Here is a 19,368-nt window from a genome sequence, read left to right as displayed (position 1 = left end):
CTTTATTAGGAACTTGGTCATGTCTGTGCAGCTGCTACAGCCACTTCCACTAGAAAAGCCTGCAGCAGAGTAGGCGTGCTTCAGCCAGACCAAAGTTATTTGGTCCAACATACTTCTCTCCTTCATACATTCATTAAGAATGTATTTAAATTATTCATTTTTAAAAATAACACACATGTAAATCTATACTACGTGGAATAGCAGGTTTCCATCTGGGGAGAAATTAAGGAGTCTGCTTTTACTAGTGTATTACCCTTCTCATTGCAGCATTGCACTTACAAGATAGCTCTGATGCTGTTTAAAACAGTTGAAGATTATCATTTCAGGGGTATTTCTGGCAAGACTTCTACAAATTCTGATGGCAACTAACCAATATCTATTTCATTTTTGTGATACTTGTTCATATGAATGAAAGAAACTTCAGTCAAATAAACCTTTCTGCTCTAACAAACAACGTTCTTAAATAACCGAGAGTGTGACTCAGCATCAGTTTATTTTCTCAGTCACAATATTGAGAAAGATGTTTGAAAATTTCTTACTATTAGTGGTCATAAACTATGTCACAATTTCCATACTGACCCTTTAATTTAAGCACCTCTTCTCCTCTCTTTGATATCTGTTCTTCGTCAAAGTTCAAATCCCATCCTTCTTTAGGATGTGTCAGATATCCTTCAGCAGATTAAACTGAAATCACTTTAGAAGCTATTGTAGATACCTTTTCTCTTTCATTATTTAAGCTTTGTTTCTGTACCTTGGTGTGTACAGTGAATCACTTGAGATTCCTTCATCCACCTCAAACAAAAATCACCCAGTTAATATTTTAAATAGTCTCTATCTGGGGATTTAAGTCAAATGGATGACTTGTAGAGGATGATAACACTGTCCTAGCAAAGCAGGGAACATATGGTTACAGTAATTCCTTATACCACTTTAACAATCCTTTCAAGTGAATGTCTTTCCAGGGCAATAATTTCTTATCTTCCTGCTCTTTATGGGAACCCTTTTCTGCACCTCTATCAGCTTGAAATGATTTTTCTGAATAGGAAGAGACTGCTAGGTAATAATCCAGACACAGTCTCAATGGCATAATGCACAACAGTATTACTGGTAAAATATATCCTGGAAAGACTGAGAGAAATGAAGAAGGAAATTCTGCACATCGTTTACACTCACAATACTCTCTATATTGTATTATACAGAGCCTACACAGAATATGTATGTGTTCTATATGCAGTTCCATGATTTACAAGTTAAACAACCTAATCCTGTAATTCACATGTTCATAAGTTCAACAAATAAGGAATCCCAGGGATTTGAATGAAATCACTGAGTATTCTATTTTCTATTCTCAATAAAAAAAACATTTGTTGAACCAGAACTATGGTAAGAAAACTTAATGGAAAATTAACTACTACTTGTACTGAAAATCAGGTTGATACAAAAAAAAAAAAAAAAAAAAAAAAAAAAAAAAAAAAAAAAAGTAAAATATCTGAGCATGAACACAAGGAGAAAAGACTATCTTCTGCTGTTAGATTTAAGTTTCAAATCTCAGCTGTTTGCTTTCTCTTTTAGATGACAGCAACTCATTGTCAGAATAAGAACCGTGACATTTTATTATGAATTAAGAAAATATTTAAATCTCTACAGAAATGCATGTTCAGTGGCAACATCAGTGTAAAACGTAATCAAAAATGTACACTGAAACAAATTACACTACAGGTAACCAGCCTGGTACTAAAGCATGAATCCTATCTCTAGCAGCTGCTACTTACAAGTTTTGACCTTCTAAATGAAAAGAATAAAGTATCAAGCTTACTAAATCAAAGCAGGAATACATAGGTGCTGATGGGCCCAAAAAACTGGACAGAACTGTTCAATCATCTTCTGTAATAGTTTTTTATCTGCACATATACAAGTCCAGATTTCTATCTTACTTTTCACAAGTCACACCTGAAAAAAACAAGCATCAGAGTCCCACGATTTCAATTGACGTAGATATTCTTAATCATTTTAAACTGCTGGAGAAGGGATATATTTTTATTTACTATGTCGTGATAATAATGGTGCCACTTGGATCTATAAATAGTTACTATTGGGTATTTTGTCTGAATTCTAGATTAGAAGCTAAGTAAGACAGTAGTGATGGTCCTACTCAATTAATAACTAGAGTTGTAGAAATGAGGCTATTCAAAAGTAACCGCTTTTTTGCTTTGTGTTAATTTCAGCTGGACTTGTTCCCTGAGCTAGCTCACTGCATAACCACCCAAGTCCTAGGAAAATGAATGTAAGCAGTGATGGAACAGTGAGAATGAGATTCTCCACTTTAAAGCAATAAGGATTTACAGGTGCTTTAGTGACCCTGGGAGGGTCTGCAGCCTGAGCCATCAATGCCTCTAAAGCATGAACGTCTGAGCGTCCAACCTTTTGGCGTGCCTGGGCCACACTGAGTGAAGAGGAATCGTGCTGGGCTGCATATACGCAGCTCACTCCAAAAGTAATGCCTCCTATTTATTTCTGTGAAAACGACAACAGATACAAGGAATACAGTAACACTGATTGAGCAAATTCTCAGCTACATTGCACTACTTTCCCACAGTCACTACCATTAGCTATGCATTTTCACCAGCTATGAACAGGAGCCTGCGTGCTGCGCTTGTAAGAATCTGCACCAGCAGAGGTGACCACCGTTTCACAGCTATGACGGTGTCACTGCAGAGAAAAGTGCCAAGCTCTACCCCTTGGGAACTGATGTCAGAACATTTTGGAATGGCACAAAGCTGCCAGTTCGAGTGGACAACAGGAAAAGTTTCTGTACTGTGAGGGTGGTCACAGGCTTCCTACTGAGGAGGCTAATGCCCCGTGTCTGTCAGTGATTAGAAGGCACATCCAAATAGATAATGTCTTCATTAATAATCTTCAAATTCTGGCTAGTCCTGAGGAAATAGCTGGATTTGACGATCATTGAAGCTCCCTTCCAACTGAGCTCCTCCATTCCGCCCCAGTGACAGAAGGCACCGCACACAAACCGCCCTCCGCCTCCCCTTCCCGCCTTTTCCCGCGCTGCCAGGGACGCGCTGACGGCAGTGAGCGTCATGTCGCTACGGCGCATGCGTGCTGGCTCCGCGCCTGCGCACTGCACGAGGACGGGGGACAGGTCGGGCGGTGCGCATGTGCAGAAGGCGGCCGCGGGAGCCGGCTGGCCAGCGGCGGCCGGGCGGCGTGGGCGCCGGAGAGGAGCGAGGTGATGGTTGAACCGCCGCGGGGAGCGAGGTGAGGGGGGCCGGGCGGGAACGGGGATGAGCGCTCGCCGCGGGGCGAGGACATGGCGCCGGGGAGCGCGGGGTCCCTGCCGCGTCCCGTCCCGATCTGCCCTCCGGGGATGGGCTCCGCCTTCAGCCCCCCCAGGCGCGGCGGGCGGGGACGCCTCTGTGAGCCGCTGTCCTGTGGGGCGGGGGGAGAGCGGGGCTACGAGCCCAATTTTGGTGATCGAGTGTAGGAAGACGTGCTAGGGGTTCCTGGAATGCAGGGGTATTTGGAAGCAGTGAGCTGAGAGGCATCCTCCCCGTGTGTCAGATCCTGCCGTGCCGTCTGGCTTGAGTGGTGCCTTCTGCAACTCCACCAGGCTCACCCTGAAGGTAAGTGCAGCTCCTGCTCTGATTGCAGCCGCACGTACCGCCTCCGGCACAGTTTGGGAACGTCCTGAGTTCGAGCTTGGACCGGTGATGCCAGCATTGCCATTTAATCTGAATTAAATTTGAAAGCTTTGCACCAAATGTCCTTTTTCATGTGGGCTCTGGAATGAGACCCTGTTGAAGAACTAGATGCCTGTATATAAGTAGAGGTGCAAGTCTTTCTTTCTTTTTAAATGTGTTTGCCATAAGGTGACATGGTTGGGAAGCATCTCCATGGGCTGGCAGATAGGATACTGTCAGCACATTTAAGCTGTTCTGCATCTCAAATGGCTTCAGATGTGCACAAGGCACTGTGCTGAGACCTGGGGAGTGCAGTCACTTGCAGAGCAGCAGCCCTTACATTCACACCACGTGCCTTTCAGACCTTTCCAAAACTTTCTGTCTTTGCTTGTCCCCTGCTGTGCAGGCTGAATATTTTCCTTCCATCTTTGATAGTTAGTTCTAGTTCATTTGCAGCAAGAAACTTTAAGCTATTATTTTTTTAAAAAATCTTCATTCAATTTTGAAGATACTTAAATTGGTGCAGGAGACAAGTAGGCAGACCTTTCAGAGCTGATTTGATAGAATGGGCCAGGTCTAGTTGAATGGTTGTTGGTATCCAGAAAAAAATAATTGCCTGATACATACAACCATGCATTTTTTTTTCCTATAACTGCATTACTTGAGTTTCTCATACTTGCAATTATGGACTTCTCTGTTTTTCAGGTTGATCCAAAAGTAGTTTTTTTGAGTAGTCCTTGTTAGGTCTGATGTGATTACTTATAAGTGTAATTTGAAACACTGAGACATTGAAAATAATGAAGGCAAAGTGTAAAAAAAGGAAAAAAGTCTCAAATGTATGTATATATAGTGCCCAGTGACAGAACAAAGGGCAACAGGCATGAACTGAAACACAGAAAGTTCCATATGAATGTGAGCAAAAACTTCTTTACTTATGTAGTATCTTTACAGCAGTTTTAGAAGGTGCAGAACAAGAACAGAGCTGTTTTTCTGTGTTTTGTAACTAAGATGAAGCCTTTCCAGTGGATGGGCAGTCAGATCTTCAGTATTTCCTGACTTGTTGCTGTGTAAAAGAGTGTGATCAATGTTACAGCTTTACCTGGACCTGATTGGTCTGGTAATTGAGCTTCTACTATTTTTGATCAGTATTTCTGGACTTCATCAGATGAACTTTTTTTTCTTTTTAGTTTTGCTGCTTTAAGCCTTAGTTTGCTATGCTTTCATGTTAACATCTGAGGAGCTATTATTCTGTCATCCTTATCTTTCCTTATGCCCTGCCTGTTCCCTGTTACTTGCAGGTTCCTGACTTACTGGCTGTCCAGGGAGGTGATCATCTGTGATGAATCTGTCTTTCTCATTTTATTACCTTACTACTTTTAAATGTGTACGAAGACAGACTAAAATATGTGTTTCTCCAGTTAGTTAAATGTGATAATTCTTTATTATAGCAATTTGGCTGATATACTGCATACCTTTCCATTTTTATTTTCTCTAATCAATGAAAATTATATAAAGGAATATTATATAATCAAATAATATTAAGATGTTATAATAATGAAATAAGCAAGAGAGGCACAGCAAAACAAAGAGAATAAATAGGATGCTTACCTGTGTTGTGGGCTCATTCAGGAAAGACCAGTGGAGTGGATCTTCTGAAAAGAGAGAGATCCTTCCCTACTGGTAGTCAGCTCTTAAATGGGTCTAGGAGAGGTGGAGCCAGGCTCCACCCCTTCCTGCAGCACAGGTGAATTGCTTTCACTTGTGCTCCCAGGGCTGACTCATTGCTTGCCTCAGGTGATTAATCAGAGGTTCAGGCCATGACTCAGCAGTTCCCATACATATTTGAAATTTCGGAATCTGCCTTGTGTGAAAATGGCCATATAATGCCTTACATAGTAAAGCCCAATTTTGATGAGGTTCTTTCAGCCCCGCGTTGTACGTGACTGCTCCGAAAGTTCCTATTCGTTTCTGTGGAGACTGCAACAGATACAAAGAGCACAATAACACTGCTTGATAGAACAAATCCTCAGCTACAAAATGCTATTTCTTTAAAATAGTCACCACCATTAGCTATGTGTTTCTGCCAGTGATGAACAAGAGCCTGCATGCCACACTCGTAAAAATTGGCACCAGCAGAGGTGACCACTGTTTCACAGCTAGTGTGACGGCATTGTTGCTAGGAAAATGTTTTCCACGTGGTCCAGCTTCCATTGTGCTAACACCTAGACATTCAGCAAGTGTCTGAATGTCAACAGGTTCATTTTTTTTCCTTTCATTTTGAAAGGAATTCAGTGACACACTTTTGCTTCATCTGCACTTCAACATCAGATGCTGTTTTGTTAGACCGCTTCTCTTTTGCCACCTGTCACACAGCAACAAAATGTACTGGAATACCGGTGGGAATTTACTGCCATACCACAAGCATCTGCCTCTGATGTTGTGGGCCAACAAATGAAATAGGAGGAATTTCTTTTGGAGCAGCTGTCTTCATATTGTTGTCCAGAATTAGAATATCTATTTAGATGTAATAGAAATTCCTGCTTATTATTCTCCTTTACGGTATATGACAGCAAATCATAATTAAAACTTTTTATTCTCCAGATCACTTTATTTCTTGTCTCCACATCTCAGGAGGGACGTTCATGTTTAGGATCCTGACTACACGAACTTCACAATGCCTATTCTTGAACACCCAGCTTATCCACCAGCTACTCTCCTTTGCTTGGAAAGTTTGGTGCCTTGTCGAGAATCCCAAGTGTCCATGTTGCTGTCAATATTTGGAGAGGTAGTGCTTTCTGTGTTGTGTATTTGAGTGGAACAACGATGTTTTGTTATCTTGGAGTAAAAGTAGATTTTTTGTGATTTTATTATGAATGTAGTTTGGGTACATCTTGTTTCTTTAGTCAGCTATTAGTACCTTACTGTAGCCTTGTTTCTCCATGATAGTTCCTGGTATTAACTTTGTTCCAAAAATGGAACAAAGTCTGTCTTTTTCCCTGGTCTTAAGTTCCGGGGTGCTTTCTTTTTAAGTGACTGTATATAAATTCTATTTGCAACTGTTGTATCTTTTCAAACTTGTTTTTCTCCCTAGCGTCAGCAGTTGAGTTTTCCATCCATCTTTATCTATGGACATACATCTAGTGGAAAGACCTATGTGATGAAGACTCTTCTAAACACATTACAGGTGAGTTTGTTTACATTTGATTCTGAATTTAGAACTTGGAGGACTGATGAAAACGTAATCCCTCCGCTGTGTGTCTGCTTTCCCAGAGTGGTTTGTTTTCTCAGCCATTTCTGCCTTCTTGACTCTCTTCCCCCCCCCTCCCCCCCCAATTAGTGTGAAATAGTACATAATAATATATAACATATAGAATAATAATTTTTCTTAGAAAAGTTTAAAAGAGGAAGAAAAAGCAGCCTATTTTCTTCCACTCTCCAAAAAGGACTTAACCTGCAATAGCCTCTCAGTGACAGGGGGTTGCTTATGTAATGCAGCAAACCTTTTTGCTATCTTGTAATTCTCCTTTAAATAAAAACCCCAAACCAACAACTTATGGAAGCTACACAAATGCACTTTTGGTGATACCCGAATGTCCCAGCAATCTTTGTGGACATGTATTGCAAAGCCGTTCCTAGCCTAAAATGTTGAGGGCCAAGTCCTGGAGCAGCTGTGAGAGAAGATGAGTAACAGAAAGAAGATTTTGCCAAAGTAGAATTTTACTTTTTGTTAACAAACTAATTTCAGTTATGTTCAGTTGGGTGTGCATAATCTCTTTAATTGTAGTCCCAGAAGTTTGAACTTATTGTGCAGTCATTAGCATTCTGAGCAAAGGTACAAGCCATATGCTTGCTGGAAATTTAAAAAAGAAAAAAAATTAAGTCAGTGAAATAATGAAAATCACTGGTTGAATACAAGGCTGCTGCTGTTTGTTCTGAAACTTTTGCAGATTGAAGGAGAACGCTGTATTCGTTGTAACATATTTGGTTTATTCTGGTCATCCTGCTTGTAGATGCAGGAACATCTTCGCTTTAGAAAATACAGTCTAAATCTTGAAAATCTTGAAAATCTTGAAAAATACATCTTGAATCTTGAAGCAGTGTTGCATAGGCTAATTGTTTTGGTTTTTCTAGATCCTCCAAACACAGCTTAATGTGTGTCACAGAATCATAGAATTGCTCAGGTTGGAAAAGACTTTAAAGATCATCAAGTCCAACCACAACCTAACCATACTACCCTAACTAACAACCCTCCACTAAATCATGTCCCTGAGCACCACAACCAAATGGTTTTTAAACACATCCAGGAATGGTGACTCAACTCCCTCCCTGGGAAGTCTATTCCAGTGCTTAACAACCCTTTCTGTAAAGAAGTTTTTCCTGATATCCAACCTAAACCTCTTGTAGTGAATCATATTGTTTTACCGTGGTCTTTAATATATGCTATTTGTTGTTTTTGACATAAGAAAACCACTTATTTAGACTATTTATTTCAAAATTTTGGAGGAACTGAGTACCTTGAATAAATGTTTGTAATGGTGTTGCAGCTGGATGGCTAGCTATTAAGTGAATTATGTCAACTAATTGGAATCAACAATTTTTTTTTCATACATACAAATGCGAAACAAAATTCACATCAAGGATTCCTGCTTTCTAAGTAAAATCATCTTGATTTGGAATTGGTTAATGCCATATAAATAATCACAGAAAATAAATATATATGCACATTTTTCAGATTTGTGCAGAATATTCTGCACAAACAGGCTTAGCACATGTCTTATGTAGACTCTTGTACTTCATCTTTGGGTCATTTGTATGCAATGAGTGCCAAAAGCATTGAGTAATTTCTTTGAAGTGTGTGCTGCTAGATTACTTTCTTTATAAGTTTGAGAAGTTCATGCTATCCAGTTTTTAATGGATTATTTTATGAGACTGTGATGTGTTGCGATTGTCTTGTCTTTTCTTTGATCAAAATGCTGTTTGGTGTTCTTTCAATGTTTTGCTCTCAAAAGAGAAATTTTGAAACATAATTGGAAGGTACACCGCGTGTTTTGTGTGAGGATTTGTCAGATCTCTCATCACCTTATGACATGTGATAGTTTGACTAGATACTTGAGTAATTATTTGTCTACAGCGAGGTTTTTTATTGCTCGTTTATGTTCTCTATTCTGTTGGCAGTGTTTGGTTTCTTTCAGTGCTTCATATGGAAGGGAAACTTGATTTTGGAGTATTTATATTGAAAAAAATATATAACTACAGTATAATGAAATGATTATGAAATGAAATGAAGTTGGGTATTTTTATCCCCTCCAGCTTCCTCATGTGTTTGTGAACTGTGTGGAATGCTTTACTTCACGACTTCTTCTAGAAGAAATTCTCATCCAGTTGCAAAATGGTTCTTCTGAAACAAAACAAGCTTCTCCTGTGCCTTGTGATACCTTCAATGACTTTGTGCGTCTGTTTAAACAAGCTCTCGTGAGTCAAAATCTTCAAGATCAAACAGTATATGTTGTAAGTATTTCAGTTTTAGTGCTTAGGTTTTGTTTTGCTTATGTGGATCCAGTTGTTGTCAATAACTTGTATGTGCAATGTATGTATTAGAACAGTTTTCACAACATTCTTTTCTGTACCTTGTTCACAATTTGTTGATACCAAATAGATTTTTCAGCTGGTTTACTATCTTCAGGTGAAAGTGTATTTTTCATGTTTTTGGAGTTTTTTATACGCAAAGCTGTTTAATGTAGTAAGTAATTGCCATAAATTATACTGTAGTTAAGTCTCTTATAGTATTATCTATAGAGGAGCTATATTTGTTTCATAGTTCTTAAGTCACACTCAGGTACTTCTTTGTGAAGAAGGTAATTTCACAAATGAAAGGGCAAAAGCAGGAAGCAGGGATGAAGTGCATTATGGTGCACACAAATGACAACAATTGCTGGGTATCATAGGCTTAAGTCAGAAGTCATGCTAAGGAATTAAAATGTACAATTTCCTCTGTAAATGTAAAAATCTTACGTCTTTAGAATGTTGCCCTTGGAGACAAGAATTGAGGTTTTAACACTGAGATGTCAGAAATATCCTGCAGTGAAAGATTTGATGACATTTGTAAGTAAGCATGGAAGAAATATGAGAACTTAGATCACAAGTATGATTGAATGAGTGTAGGACTAGAACACTGGTACTGTGCTAATCTAGCTACATCAAGTAGTAAACATTAACAGCATTGACTGTGTCAGCAGATGAATATTGAAATAAATATGAAGCATGCAAGAGCTCTAAAGAAAGGATGTGTACTCCTCAAAATTTTACTAGTTCTCACTTAGGTGAATAAATTTTTTTAGTATAGTAATGTGTAAGTGTGTACGTGCTTACTTAGTAAACCTACAAAATATGTGGACTGAATTTTCAGCATAGCATTAGGAATTAAATAATTTGTTAAACGAGGTCAAATTTATTATTTAAGAAAACATGAGAGTGACTCAAGATTGGAAGTCTGATCACCTGGGATTATCACTTTGCATGTTTCTCAGACCAGTTGAAGAACACATTGCTTTGTTTTCTTGTAGTCAAACAAGAAGTTTAGAATTACACAGAAAATTCTACACTCTGTTTCACAAGTTATGGTTGAGTATTTTTTTAATGGATGTAAAAACATTTTTAATAACTTCATTATATGTTTAGGGGAAGCAATGCTAACTGATGAAACTCATGAAGTTGATAAAATTTACTCTTCAAAAACTGAAAAAAAACAAAACTCCAAACCAATACTTAAAGTACCAAATACCAAAATACCAATACTTAAAGTATATAACAAACTACTTATAGATATTTCAATTTAATATAAAGACAAAAAAAAAAGTGGTATTAACATCTTTCAACAATTCCATGAAAACAAATTTAGCACTAAAGTGATAGAAATTTCACAAAACATATAATAAATCCTTACTTCTTTTCAATTAAATATTAGAATTAAAAAGCCTATTCTGCATCAGTAAAGAATGCATCAAGTGTTATATTAAAATTATTATTGATCTGGAAGTCAGAATTTTCCTGAACAATAGTTACAGAAAGCAAAGCATTAAATAGTTAGAAAGTTTCCATTGTTTCAGATAAATTGTTGCTGAATCAGAAGAATTAAGTATTAAATTAGCATTTCATTTCTGTTCTGCATGGGAACAGACAGGAATGCAGGAAATCAATTCATGTATATTAACCTGTGTCATCTGGGTTTGTGATAGAATGGTTTAAATTGAGGCTGATGGAAGACCTGTATGCTGGTAACATGAATTGGCAAAGCTAACCTATTCTATTTCACTTTGGTACTAAATAATCTAGTGTTCCAGCCAATTAATTCAGAGTGAATTAAGATAAATGTTTACTCTTAAGCAAAGGATTCTAAATGCTTCTGTTAACTCGAGAACAGGTGCTACATGCTCGTGATAACTTACAAAAAAAAAAAGAATTTATTCTTTATAACTATTTAAAAAAAAGTAGAAGAGATATAACTTCTATTCATTTGTACATCTGCAGTATTTAGCACTATACAGGAGTAAGAATCTCCAGTTTTATTGTTGCTCAACAGTCATTGGTAAAATATACTTTTTGGTTTAAAAAAACATGACAAGTTTGCATTAAAATAAATAATAAAGTACATGTAGGTTTATAGGCCTGTGTTGGCCGTTTCCATGACATACATGACATATTCCACAGCCCAGTGTTGCAGTATATTTTACATGTTGTGAATAAAAACTCTACTTTGTTTCCCATTTAGGGAAAAAGTAAGATCTACTTAAGTCAACAGCTTAAAGCTTTGGATTCAGTATTGCCTGTTACTGGGCCTAATAAAGAGTGTTTTGTTAATAAAAATATTTTCAAGCAATTCTGAGTAAACCTAGTCAGCTCTTCTCATCCCTGAAGTTGGCTATTATATGAACAAAATACAGATGTCAATATAAAATCATGTTGTATTATAGTTTATTTAAAACTATGATAGTCCCAAGAATCTTGAGCTATTATCTCAGAGATAATCCCACTTTTTCTGTTTTATTTTTAAATACCCTTTTCATAACATGTTCTTTGGTTGTCCACATAAAATTATTTTTCTTACTGTGAACAACAGAGCCAGTAGATGTTTTAATATTTTGATGCGGTAAAAGAATAGACTAATGCAATTTTCCAGAGACTGATAGTTTCTCTTTAAACAGCAGTACTTCAGAGCTTACGTTTTTTTTGTGAGTAGTGAATAGAATACAAAATGATTGGTTTTTTTTTTCATTCCTGTTAAGATTCTAAGTATAGTGAAATCAGTTGATTTGGTTTTGTTTTGTTTTTTTCCGAAAGATGTCCACAAATGTTTTTATGCTCCTGCTTTTTCCCTATAGGCTCAAACATCCAGTTGTTTGTTGTTCCTTGTATAAGCTATACATACACAACATATCTGTTATTACTACATAAAGTTTGCCTTAAAATACAATTAAATTCTGTAAACTTCTGGCCTACAAACTATGGTAAGAAAAGTTTCTCTCAAAATTCAATTGTATGAACTCCAAATGTTAGCTACTTGAAGATATTAAGTGGTAGCTCTTATTTTGGAGACATAAATTAATAGCGGTAAAAGATGACTCTCCTACAGTAAGTGTGTTAATATAGAGTTGAAGTAATACCCAATTTTTAATAGAAGAATAATTTTGGGGAAAATTGAGATTTCAGTGGTTATAAATATTGCAGATTTCTTGATCTATGTATGTACTTCTTAATTCTTGCTACCCTTAGGTATAAGAATGTAGCTTTCAAGGAACATTTGAACGTTGTGTTGAGGGATATGGTTTAGTGAGAACTATTGGTGATAGGTGAATGGCTGGACTGGATGATTTTACAGGTGTTTTACAACCTTGGTGTTTCTGTGATTCTGTGATTTTCTGGGAATTGTATCTTTTGTTTGGAAGGCAAAGCTGCTTGAGCTTTCTGAAAGCACACCTGAAGCAATAATCTCTCTGATGTTCCCTTCTTAACATGACTTCTACTTAGTTTCCTCTTGTCTGAGAGCAATTGGTGAAATGTTTCTCCAGCAGCTGAGAACAGATTTCAAGTCAGCATGAGAGTTCAGGTTAATATTTTCTGTGTAATGAAATCATTATTTTATTAAAGGTACTGGATCGAGCAGAACAGCTAAGGGAAATGGAAGCGAATGTCCTGCCAGCATTTCTTAGGCTTCAAGAATTGGTGAGTATCTCAAGGAAAAAAATAGCATGTGATTCCTACATTCAGGTTAAACGCACATGAGATATTTGTCTGTCCAGGCTCATCGTGAAAAGTGATTCCTTAGATTAGAAAAGCTGCAGGTTGGTCGGTTTGTCTGTTTGTTGGGTTTCTAAAAAATAAACAACTGGCAGAGGTCAAAACCAGAAAGTAAACCAGAATTTAAACACTTGCAGGTCTATCTTATCCTTCAATATAAACAAACAAAAGTAAGATTTAATAATACCTTCTGACAAGGATGCTGATGCCAGATATGTAGCAGTCTTTTCTTGAATGTTTTTGTTTTTAAGAAGAATGTGATTTTTTTCTGCTTAAACTTCAGTAATAATTAAAAAAAATGGAAAAAAGGAAGACTGTGGTCTATCAGGCATAAGTTCAACACAGTTCCTACATACTACGTACTTTGTACCAACAATAGATAAGTTAAAAAAAATAAATAAATCCTTCTAGCATTTGTGAATGTTAGCGTGGGGATCCAGAGTCTACATCTGAATCAGGCTGACTCAGAGAGTTCAATCAAATAGAGTAAATTCAGTATCAGAAGCATGAATTTGCAAGTCAAGAAATGTTTGTTTTCCTCAGTTTTCTCCCACGTAAAACTTCAGGCCATTTCTTGATGGCCTTTTCAGAACAGTATGAACCATATGCTTGTGGCTGGACCTGCTCAGCACAACAGCTGAGAATGTGCTTGATGTTGGCAGAAGGTTTTTACATTTCTACTATAATCACACCATAGTGTTTTTCTGATTTGAAGTTAAACTCTGTATCTTATCCTCTTTCACTTCTGAATTATATAGGCTTATCCCTTGGAAGAAGTAAAGATGGTGTATTCTCTGGAAATAAATAGAAAACAAAACCAGAAAATGGTGGTATTTTGAAATTGTCTGAAGAGCTAAATAGAGGACTTTTTTTTTTGTATCACAAGAACTTGTATGTGATTGTCAGTAATTTTCTGGTGACACTGATTTCACTGTTTACTGAATGAAGTCTCATTCAGAGTTGTGTTTTTAATCTTGGCAGCTGATTCGTTTTTGTGGCCTTTCACGTCTGTTTTGCCTGTGTTAAAGAGTTTGCTGCCCTGAAGCAGAAACAAACTGACAATAAATGAGGGAAGCGTAGCCCCTACTGTTCAGGAACCAAAAAAGCATATGATTTTTTTTTTAATATGCTAAAGCAGCATCTTCAAGTTCAAAAGTGATCTCCAGATAAATTTGCTAGCATTTCCTAATGCTGATATCCTAGTTTCTGTATTCTGAACTGAGATGATGTTAAACTCATGTGCAGGGAGATGAATGTCATGGGGCAAAGTTGCTTCATCTTTTAAGCTTCATCATTTACTTTCATGCTTAGGAGGCAAGGTTCTTCGTTATCAGTCAGAGATTTTGTGGAACAGGGCATCATTTGGGAAGAATGGAATGCTTGATTTTTTTTTTGTATGTATTATGATAGAAAGGACTTAGGTTTTTCATATTGGAAGGTCTGTCAGGAACAGAAATGGAAATACCATTGCTTTTTTCTTAGCTAAAATGGTAGGAGATCTGGGAAAGGAAAGAGGTCTGGGGAAGAAAACTGTAGAAAAGTGGGCTCATTAAAAGGAAATAGATGAATTCAAATAGAGAAAGAAGAAACAATAAAGAATGCTGGTGGGTATCATTTTAGCAAGAAGTGGGAATTTCAGAGAAGGGGAATAGCAGTTGAACTTCTCAAGTCATTCATAACTCATGTTAAACATCATATGTCAGTAGGGGTTTAGATGGAGCTCTTTATGGCTTTTTTTCTGTAGGCATTGTTTAGGAGTTCAAACTATAAGACTTCAGCGTTCTTAGAATATACTTAGAACTGCATTGAAGCACTGTGATGTGACGGAAGGAAGGAAGGGCAATTTTCAAAAATCTTCTGTTCCTGCTCACCACCTGATCTTTAAAATAAAGTAGTAGCTTGGTTTTAAGAAGATCTGAGCTTTCTTTCGCTTCTTAACTCCTCCTATCTGTTCTGAAAGTCTGGGTTTGATTACCAATATAAATTGCTGCCTTAATTCTGCAAACAGTGAATGGATTGAACTTGGTATTGTCTAGTACTGAAGCTCTGAAACCCCAGAAAGCATACATGTCAATGAAACGACAAGAGATGAAGATGAAAATCTTCAAATGTATGACTCTCTTGACTAGACTAGCTGAAGGTTTGTTATGGTAGTGATTTGTATTAAACCGTGAATTTCATTTTTGTTTGCTTATTATTTTGAATAGAAGTGTCATGGTATTTTTTTCATTGGTGTTATAATATGCAATGTTTTTTTCTGTTCATCTGTTACATTTTTTTTTCCCCTCCTTGTAGACTGACAGAAATGTGACAGTTATCTTGCTTAGTGAAATAGTATGGGAAATGTTCCGTCCAAATACTGGATGCTTTGAGCCATTCATCTTGTATTTTCCTGATTACAGCATAGGTAATATAATTCTTGAATTTGCTTTTTGGGGATAGAATAACACTTTGTCAAAAACTGTGCAAATATTGTAAAAATCATTTACCAATATGCCTTTTTATGAATGTGAAAAGCATGTTAGCCACTGGAAGGCAGAAGGCTATCTTCACACAAGCTCTAAAATACTCCTCTTAGCAGAACATCGAAAAACAACATCTTGATTCCATTGTACTTGCTAGTTCTTTCAGTTACACTGTTTTTTTTTGGCAGTGTTTGTTTTTAATGGGAATTATTTTTCCACTTAATTTAAAATGTGTTCAGTTTTTAAAGCTGTTTTTAGATAAGCTAAACTTACTTATGTTTAAATAGGACACCTGCAGAAGATCTTGTCCCAGAATCATCCTCCAGAATATTCTGCAGATTTCTATTCTGCATATATAAATATTCTGCTTGGCGTCTTCTACATGGTCTGTAGGGACCTCAAAGAACTTCAGCATCTGGTGAGGCAAGCTCTTTTAGTGTTGTTGTTGTTCTTATTGTTGTTCTTTGTTTATTTGTATGTTTTCCTGAAAAACTCTGGCAAGTCTAGATTTACTGTTGAATATGAATAAAGAGAAGATGTGTTAGCACAAAATGTAGTTTTCCTAAAGATGCATGACAAAAGTTGTGATGGTTCTGGTGGCTGCAAAGGGTTTCCTGTATTACACAGTGTCCAACCAGTCACAGGAATTCAGTATGTATGTGATTCACCTAGCCTGGAACTTCTCTTGACCTTGCCTCTGCTTAAACAATTCCACAGTATCAGAGTGGCTGAGAGGACTAAACCAAATATTTTCACCTGTTGCGATAGGGAGATGTATCTCATTAGGTTTTTGTGGCTACTGCTAAGTATGGTAAAAGCAGTTGTTGCAAATCCAGCAATTCTTGAAGAACAGCTCTGCTACAGACTTCAGGTATTACAGTGTTTTTTTTAGTAGTGGTTATGATTTTACTCTTTCAAGCTTCCTTACTCTTCAAATTCTTTTTGTATGTAGTAATGTGGATTTGAACTTTGAACACTGCTACTGTGGACTTCTGTTGTCCTTAATAGATTCTGTTGTATTTGTTTCCTGAACAATTCAGAATATTCAGTACAACACGAGACAGTTACTTTCAGTGTGTGAAAGAAAAATTGAAGTGAATGATCTTAGATATCCACTGCATGTCTGGCTGCAAGTTCTATGGTTTCCTATGTTTATTTAGTGTAACTTGTAACTCAGTGTTGTTAATACTTCATCAGTATGGGAAATTTAAATTAAAATTTGAAACAACTTCTTGTATTTTTCAGTAGTGTAAAATTTCCCATTGATTTGCTTCCTACAGAGAATTTTAAGGTACCTAAGCTGTTAAGTAGCAACAGCAAGCTAGAGCTCTGCACAGTTTTGCATAAACATAGCATATTAATTTGAATCAAAGGTCTAGAGGAGTTACAATTGACAGAAATATTTTCATTGTCCTTCTGTTGGAATTAAAAATAGGTAAGTTAAAAGTTCTTGTAATATAATAACATGAGAAAATGAAAATATGCTGAAGGTATTTGGTAAAAGGAGTTTTAACCAGGTATAAATTGGGGAATGTAATAGCAAACAATAAAAATAAACTAAAAAAAACCATGTACTTAATGGTGAGTTTTGCATAGGTACAGCTGAAAAACAATGCCAATTTTTAGCTCTGTTGTTATTGCTTAAGTGAATATAGTTACTGTATACAAGGAAATTTTTCTTGTAGAGAGAACCCATTGAAATTCCAAAAATTTACTGTGGTCAGTGGTTACAAATAATGAACAGATTTTGCCAATGAGGTGATCTGAATGTTCCGCTTGCGTTTCCAACAGGAAAATATGTCTAAGTTTCATCTGAACTTATCTGTTATGTTTAGAAGCTTTCTATTTAGATGAGATTGTCTCTCCATCAGACTTAGTTCTTGCAGGGCCAGCAGCAGCGCCGCTGGTGTAGTGGTATCATGCAAGATTCCCATTCTTGCGACCCGGGTTCGATTCCCGGGCGGCGCAGGAAGTCTTTTGCAATAGCATGGATTTACCAAGGGGAGGACATGCCTGCTGTGATGAAACAACCTGATGAATGTAGGGGGAGCAGTGAATATTGTCTTCGTGGACATCAGTAAGGTCTGTCCCCCATTGTGTCCTCATAGACAAGGTGTCAATATACGGGCTGGTGAGCAGAGATTGAGGTGGATCAAAAACTGACAGAGTGGCTGAGCGCACACAAGGGTAATAAATGGTGCAAAGTCTAGCTGGTGACCTTCTCTTCTCAGTATTGGGTCCAGCCTTGTTGAACATCTTCATGATGCTTGACCTAGGTGGTCTTCTAAGTCCTTTCCAAATTTGTGATTCTATGATTCAGTGATTAATGATCTGAATAGTGGAGCAGAGTTTACCCTCAGCAAGTTGGCAGGTGAATGACAAAACTGAAAAGGCTGGCTGCCATTTCTCTACTTGGCTCTGGTGAGCCCATGCCTCAAGTGCTGTGTTCAGTTTTGAATCCCTCGTGCAAGAAAGACATGAAGGTCTGGGAGCATGTCCAGAGAAGTACAGTGAAACTGTTGATGGTCTGGAGTACAAGTCTTACAAGAAGCAGCTGAGGGATCTGGGATTGTTTAGTCTGGAGAAATACAGGCTTCAGAGGAGACTTATGGCTTTCTACACCTGTCTGAACAGAGGTGGTGGCAAGGTGGGGGTTGGCCTCTTCTCCTCATAAAAAGTGATAGGAGTAGAAGGAATGTCCTCAAGTTGCACCCGAGGAGGTTCATGTTGGCTATTAAGAAAAACTTCTTAGAAAGAGTGGTGAAGCACTGGAACAGGCTGCCCAGAGAGCTGAGTCTTCTGTCCCTGGAGATGTTCAAGAATTAGATGTGGTACATTAGATGCAGAAACATTGGTGGTAGGTAGGCGGTTGGACTACATGATCATGGAGATCTTTTCCAACTGTAGTGATTCTATGATTCTCAGTATCTTATGAACCACTTCACAGTGCCTAGCATAACTTAGAAATATGCATGTTATTATGCGTAATTATTAGTTACATATTCTGGAATGATATTAAATTTATGTGTTGAAGATACTGCCTTGAGTTCTGTATACAAGCAGAGAGATTAAGAAAGATTCAGCAGGACAAGAGAAGAGTCAGTGGTGAAGATGGTCATTTTACAATATTCTGCATGCTATTTACTTGACCGTTTAAGAAAAGATCGAGATTAGATCCTTATGAAAAGTCCTACATTCTGTTAGGACAGTTTTTATAAATAATTCCTGCTTGTTTGTTTTAAGTACATGTTTCTTCTGAACATATTGAACTACATCTAGACTACAGTTTACTTTCCATTACTCATTTTTGAATTGAAAACTTAACATCTTTTTACATTTCCATTTATGATGTTTAGTTGTTTTATTTAAAAAAAAATAAAGATTACAGCCTTTGAATACAGAAAACAGATTTTGCTGCCAACCAAGCTGATTATTTCAGCTTGTATTTAATCTGCAAAAATGTTGTGACACTTCACAATAGAACAGTTAGAAGTAAAACAGCATAATTATTGACTGAAATAATTGTTTTTTATTACAAAACCAATGAATTATGCCATGTTCTCTATTCTGTAGGTAGATCAAATGTATGATACCTTCTTAATATGTTGTACTTTTTACTTTCTTAGGCAGCACTCAATTTTTCTAAATACTGTGAACCAGTGGTCAGAAGAGAAGGTAAGCTTCTGTCCTTGATTTGAGAAGGTATAGGAGAGTGTGCATGTCTTCCTGTTGACTTTCTGGAAGACTATTTTGATCCTCACTTTGTTAATTGTTCTGGTCACAACAGATTACTTAGGCTAGTTGCACCCAGTAGGTAATGTTTGCAATAGAAGCAGATTAAAGTTTCTGATAGCGTTGTTTTGAGAGGGAAATACTTTGAAAACTGGCTGCTCCCCTGTACAACTTTCTCCTCTCTC

At 37.2% G+C, this 19,368-nt stretch overlaps 1 protein-coding gene and 1 non-coding gene across 10 annotated transcripts in view; both read left to right on the top strand.

The window, feature by feature from the left end:
• The first annotated feature begins 3,140 nt into the window (after positions 1–3,140).
• The window catches only part of ORC5 (origin recognition complex subunit 5), a 69,658-nt gene continuing 53,430 nt past the window's right edge, over positions 3,141–19,368 (top strand). For 5 of the 9 annotated variants that reach the window (XM_090135716.1, XM_031596022.2, XM_090135729.1 and 2 more), the window contains exons 1-8: positions 3,141–3,270; positions 6,324–6,477; positions 6,784–6,876; positions 9,003–9,200; positions 12,837–12,911; positions 15,282–15,393; positions 15,739–15,869; positions 19,078–19,126. In XM_090135716.1, the coding sequence (XP_089991842.1) occupies positions 6,367–6,477; positions 6,784–6,876; positions 9,003–9,200; positions 12,837–12,911; positions 15,282–15,393; positions 15,739–15,869; positions 19,078–19,126 (769 nt within the window). In that variant the 5' untranslated portion in view covers positions 3,141–3,270; positions 6,324–6,366. Of the gene's footprint in view, positions 3,271–3,573; positions 3,636–6,293; positions 6,478–6,783; positions 6,877–9,002; positions 9,201–12,836; positions 12,912–15,281; positions 15,394–15,738; positions 15,870–19,077; positions 19,127–19,368 lie in introns of all 9 variants that reach the window. The other 4 variants (XM_090135721.1, XM_090135707.1, XM_031596099.2 and 1 more) reach the window with 4 other exon arrangements.
• On the top strand, positions 17,349–17,419 carry TRNAG-CCC (transfer RNA glycine (anticodon CCC)). Its single transcript has one exon. It is a non-coding gene; the product is annotated as a tRNA-Gly (tRNA).

The sequence above is a fragment of the Phasianus colchicus genome, chromosome 1, assembly GCF_987193195.1.
Source record: "Phasianus colchicus chromosome 1, bPhaCol1.hap1.1, whole genome shotgun sequence".
Taxonomy (NCBI): domain Eukaryota; kingdom Metazoa; phylum Chordata; class Aves; order Galliformes; family Phasianidae; genus Phasianus; species Phasianus colchicus.
The sequence above is the reverse complement of the archived record's forward strand: the minus strand, read 5'-3'. Positions and strand labels throughout refer to the sequence as shown.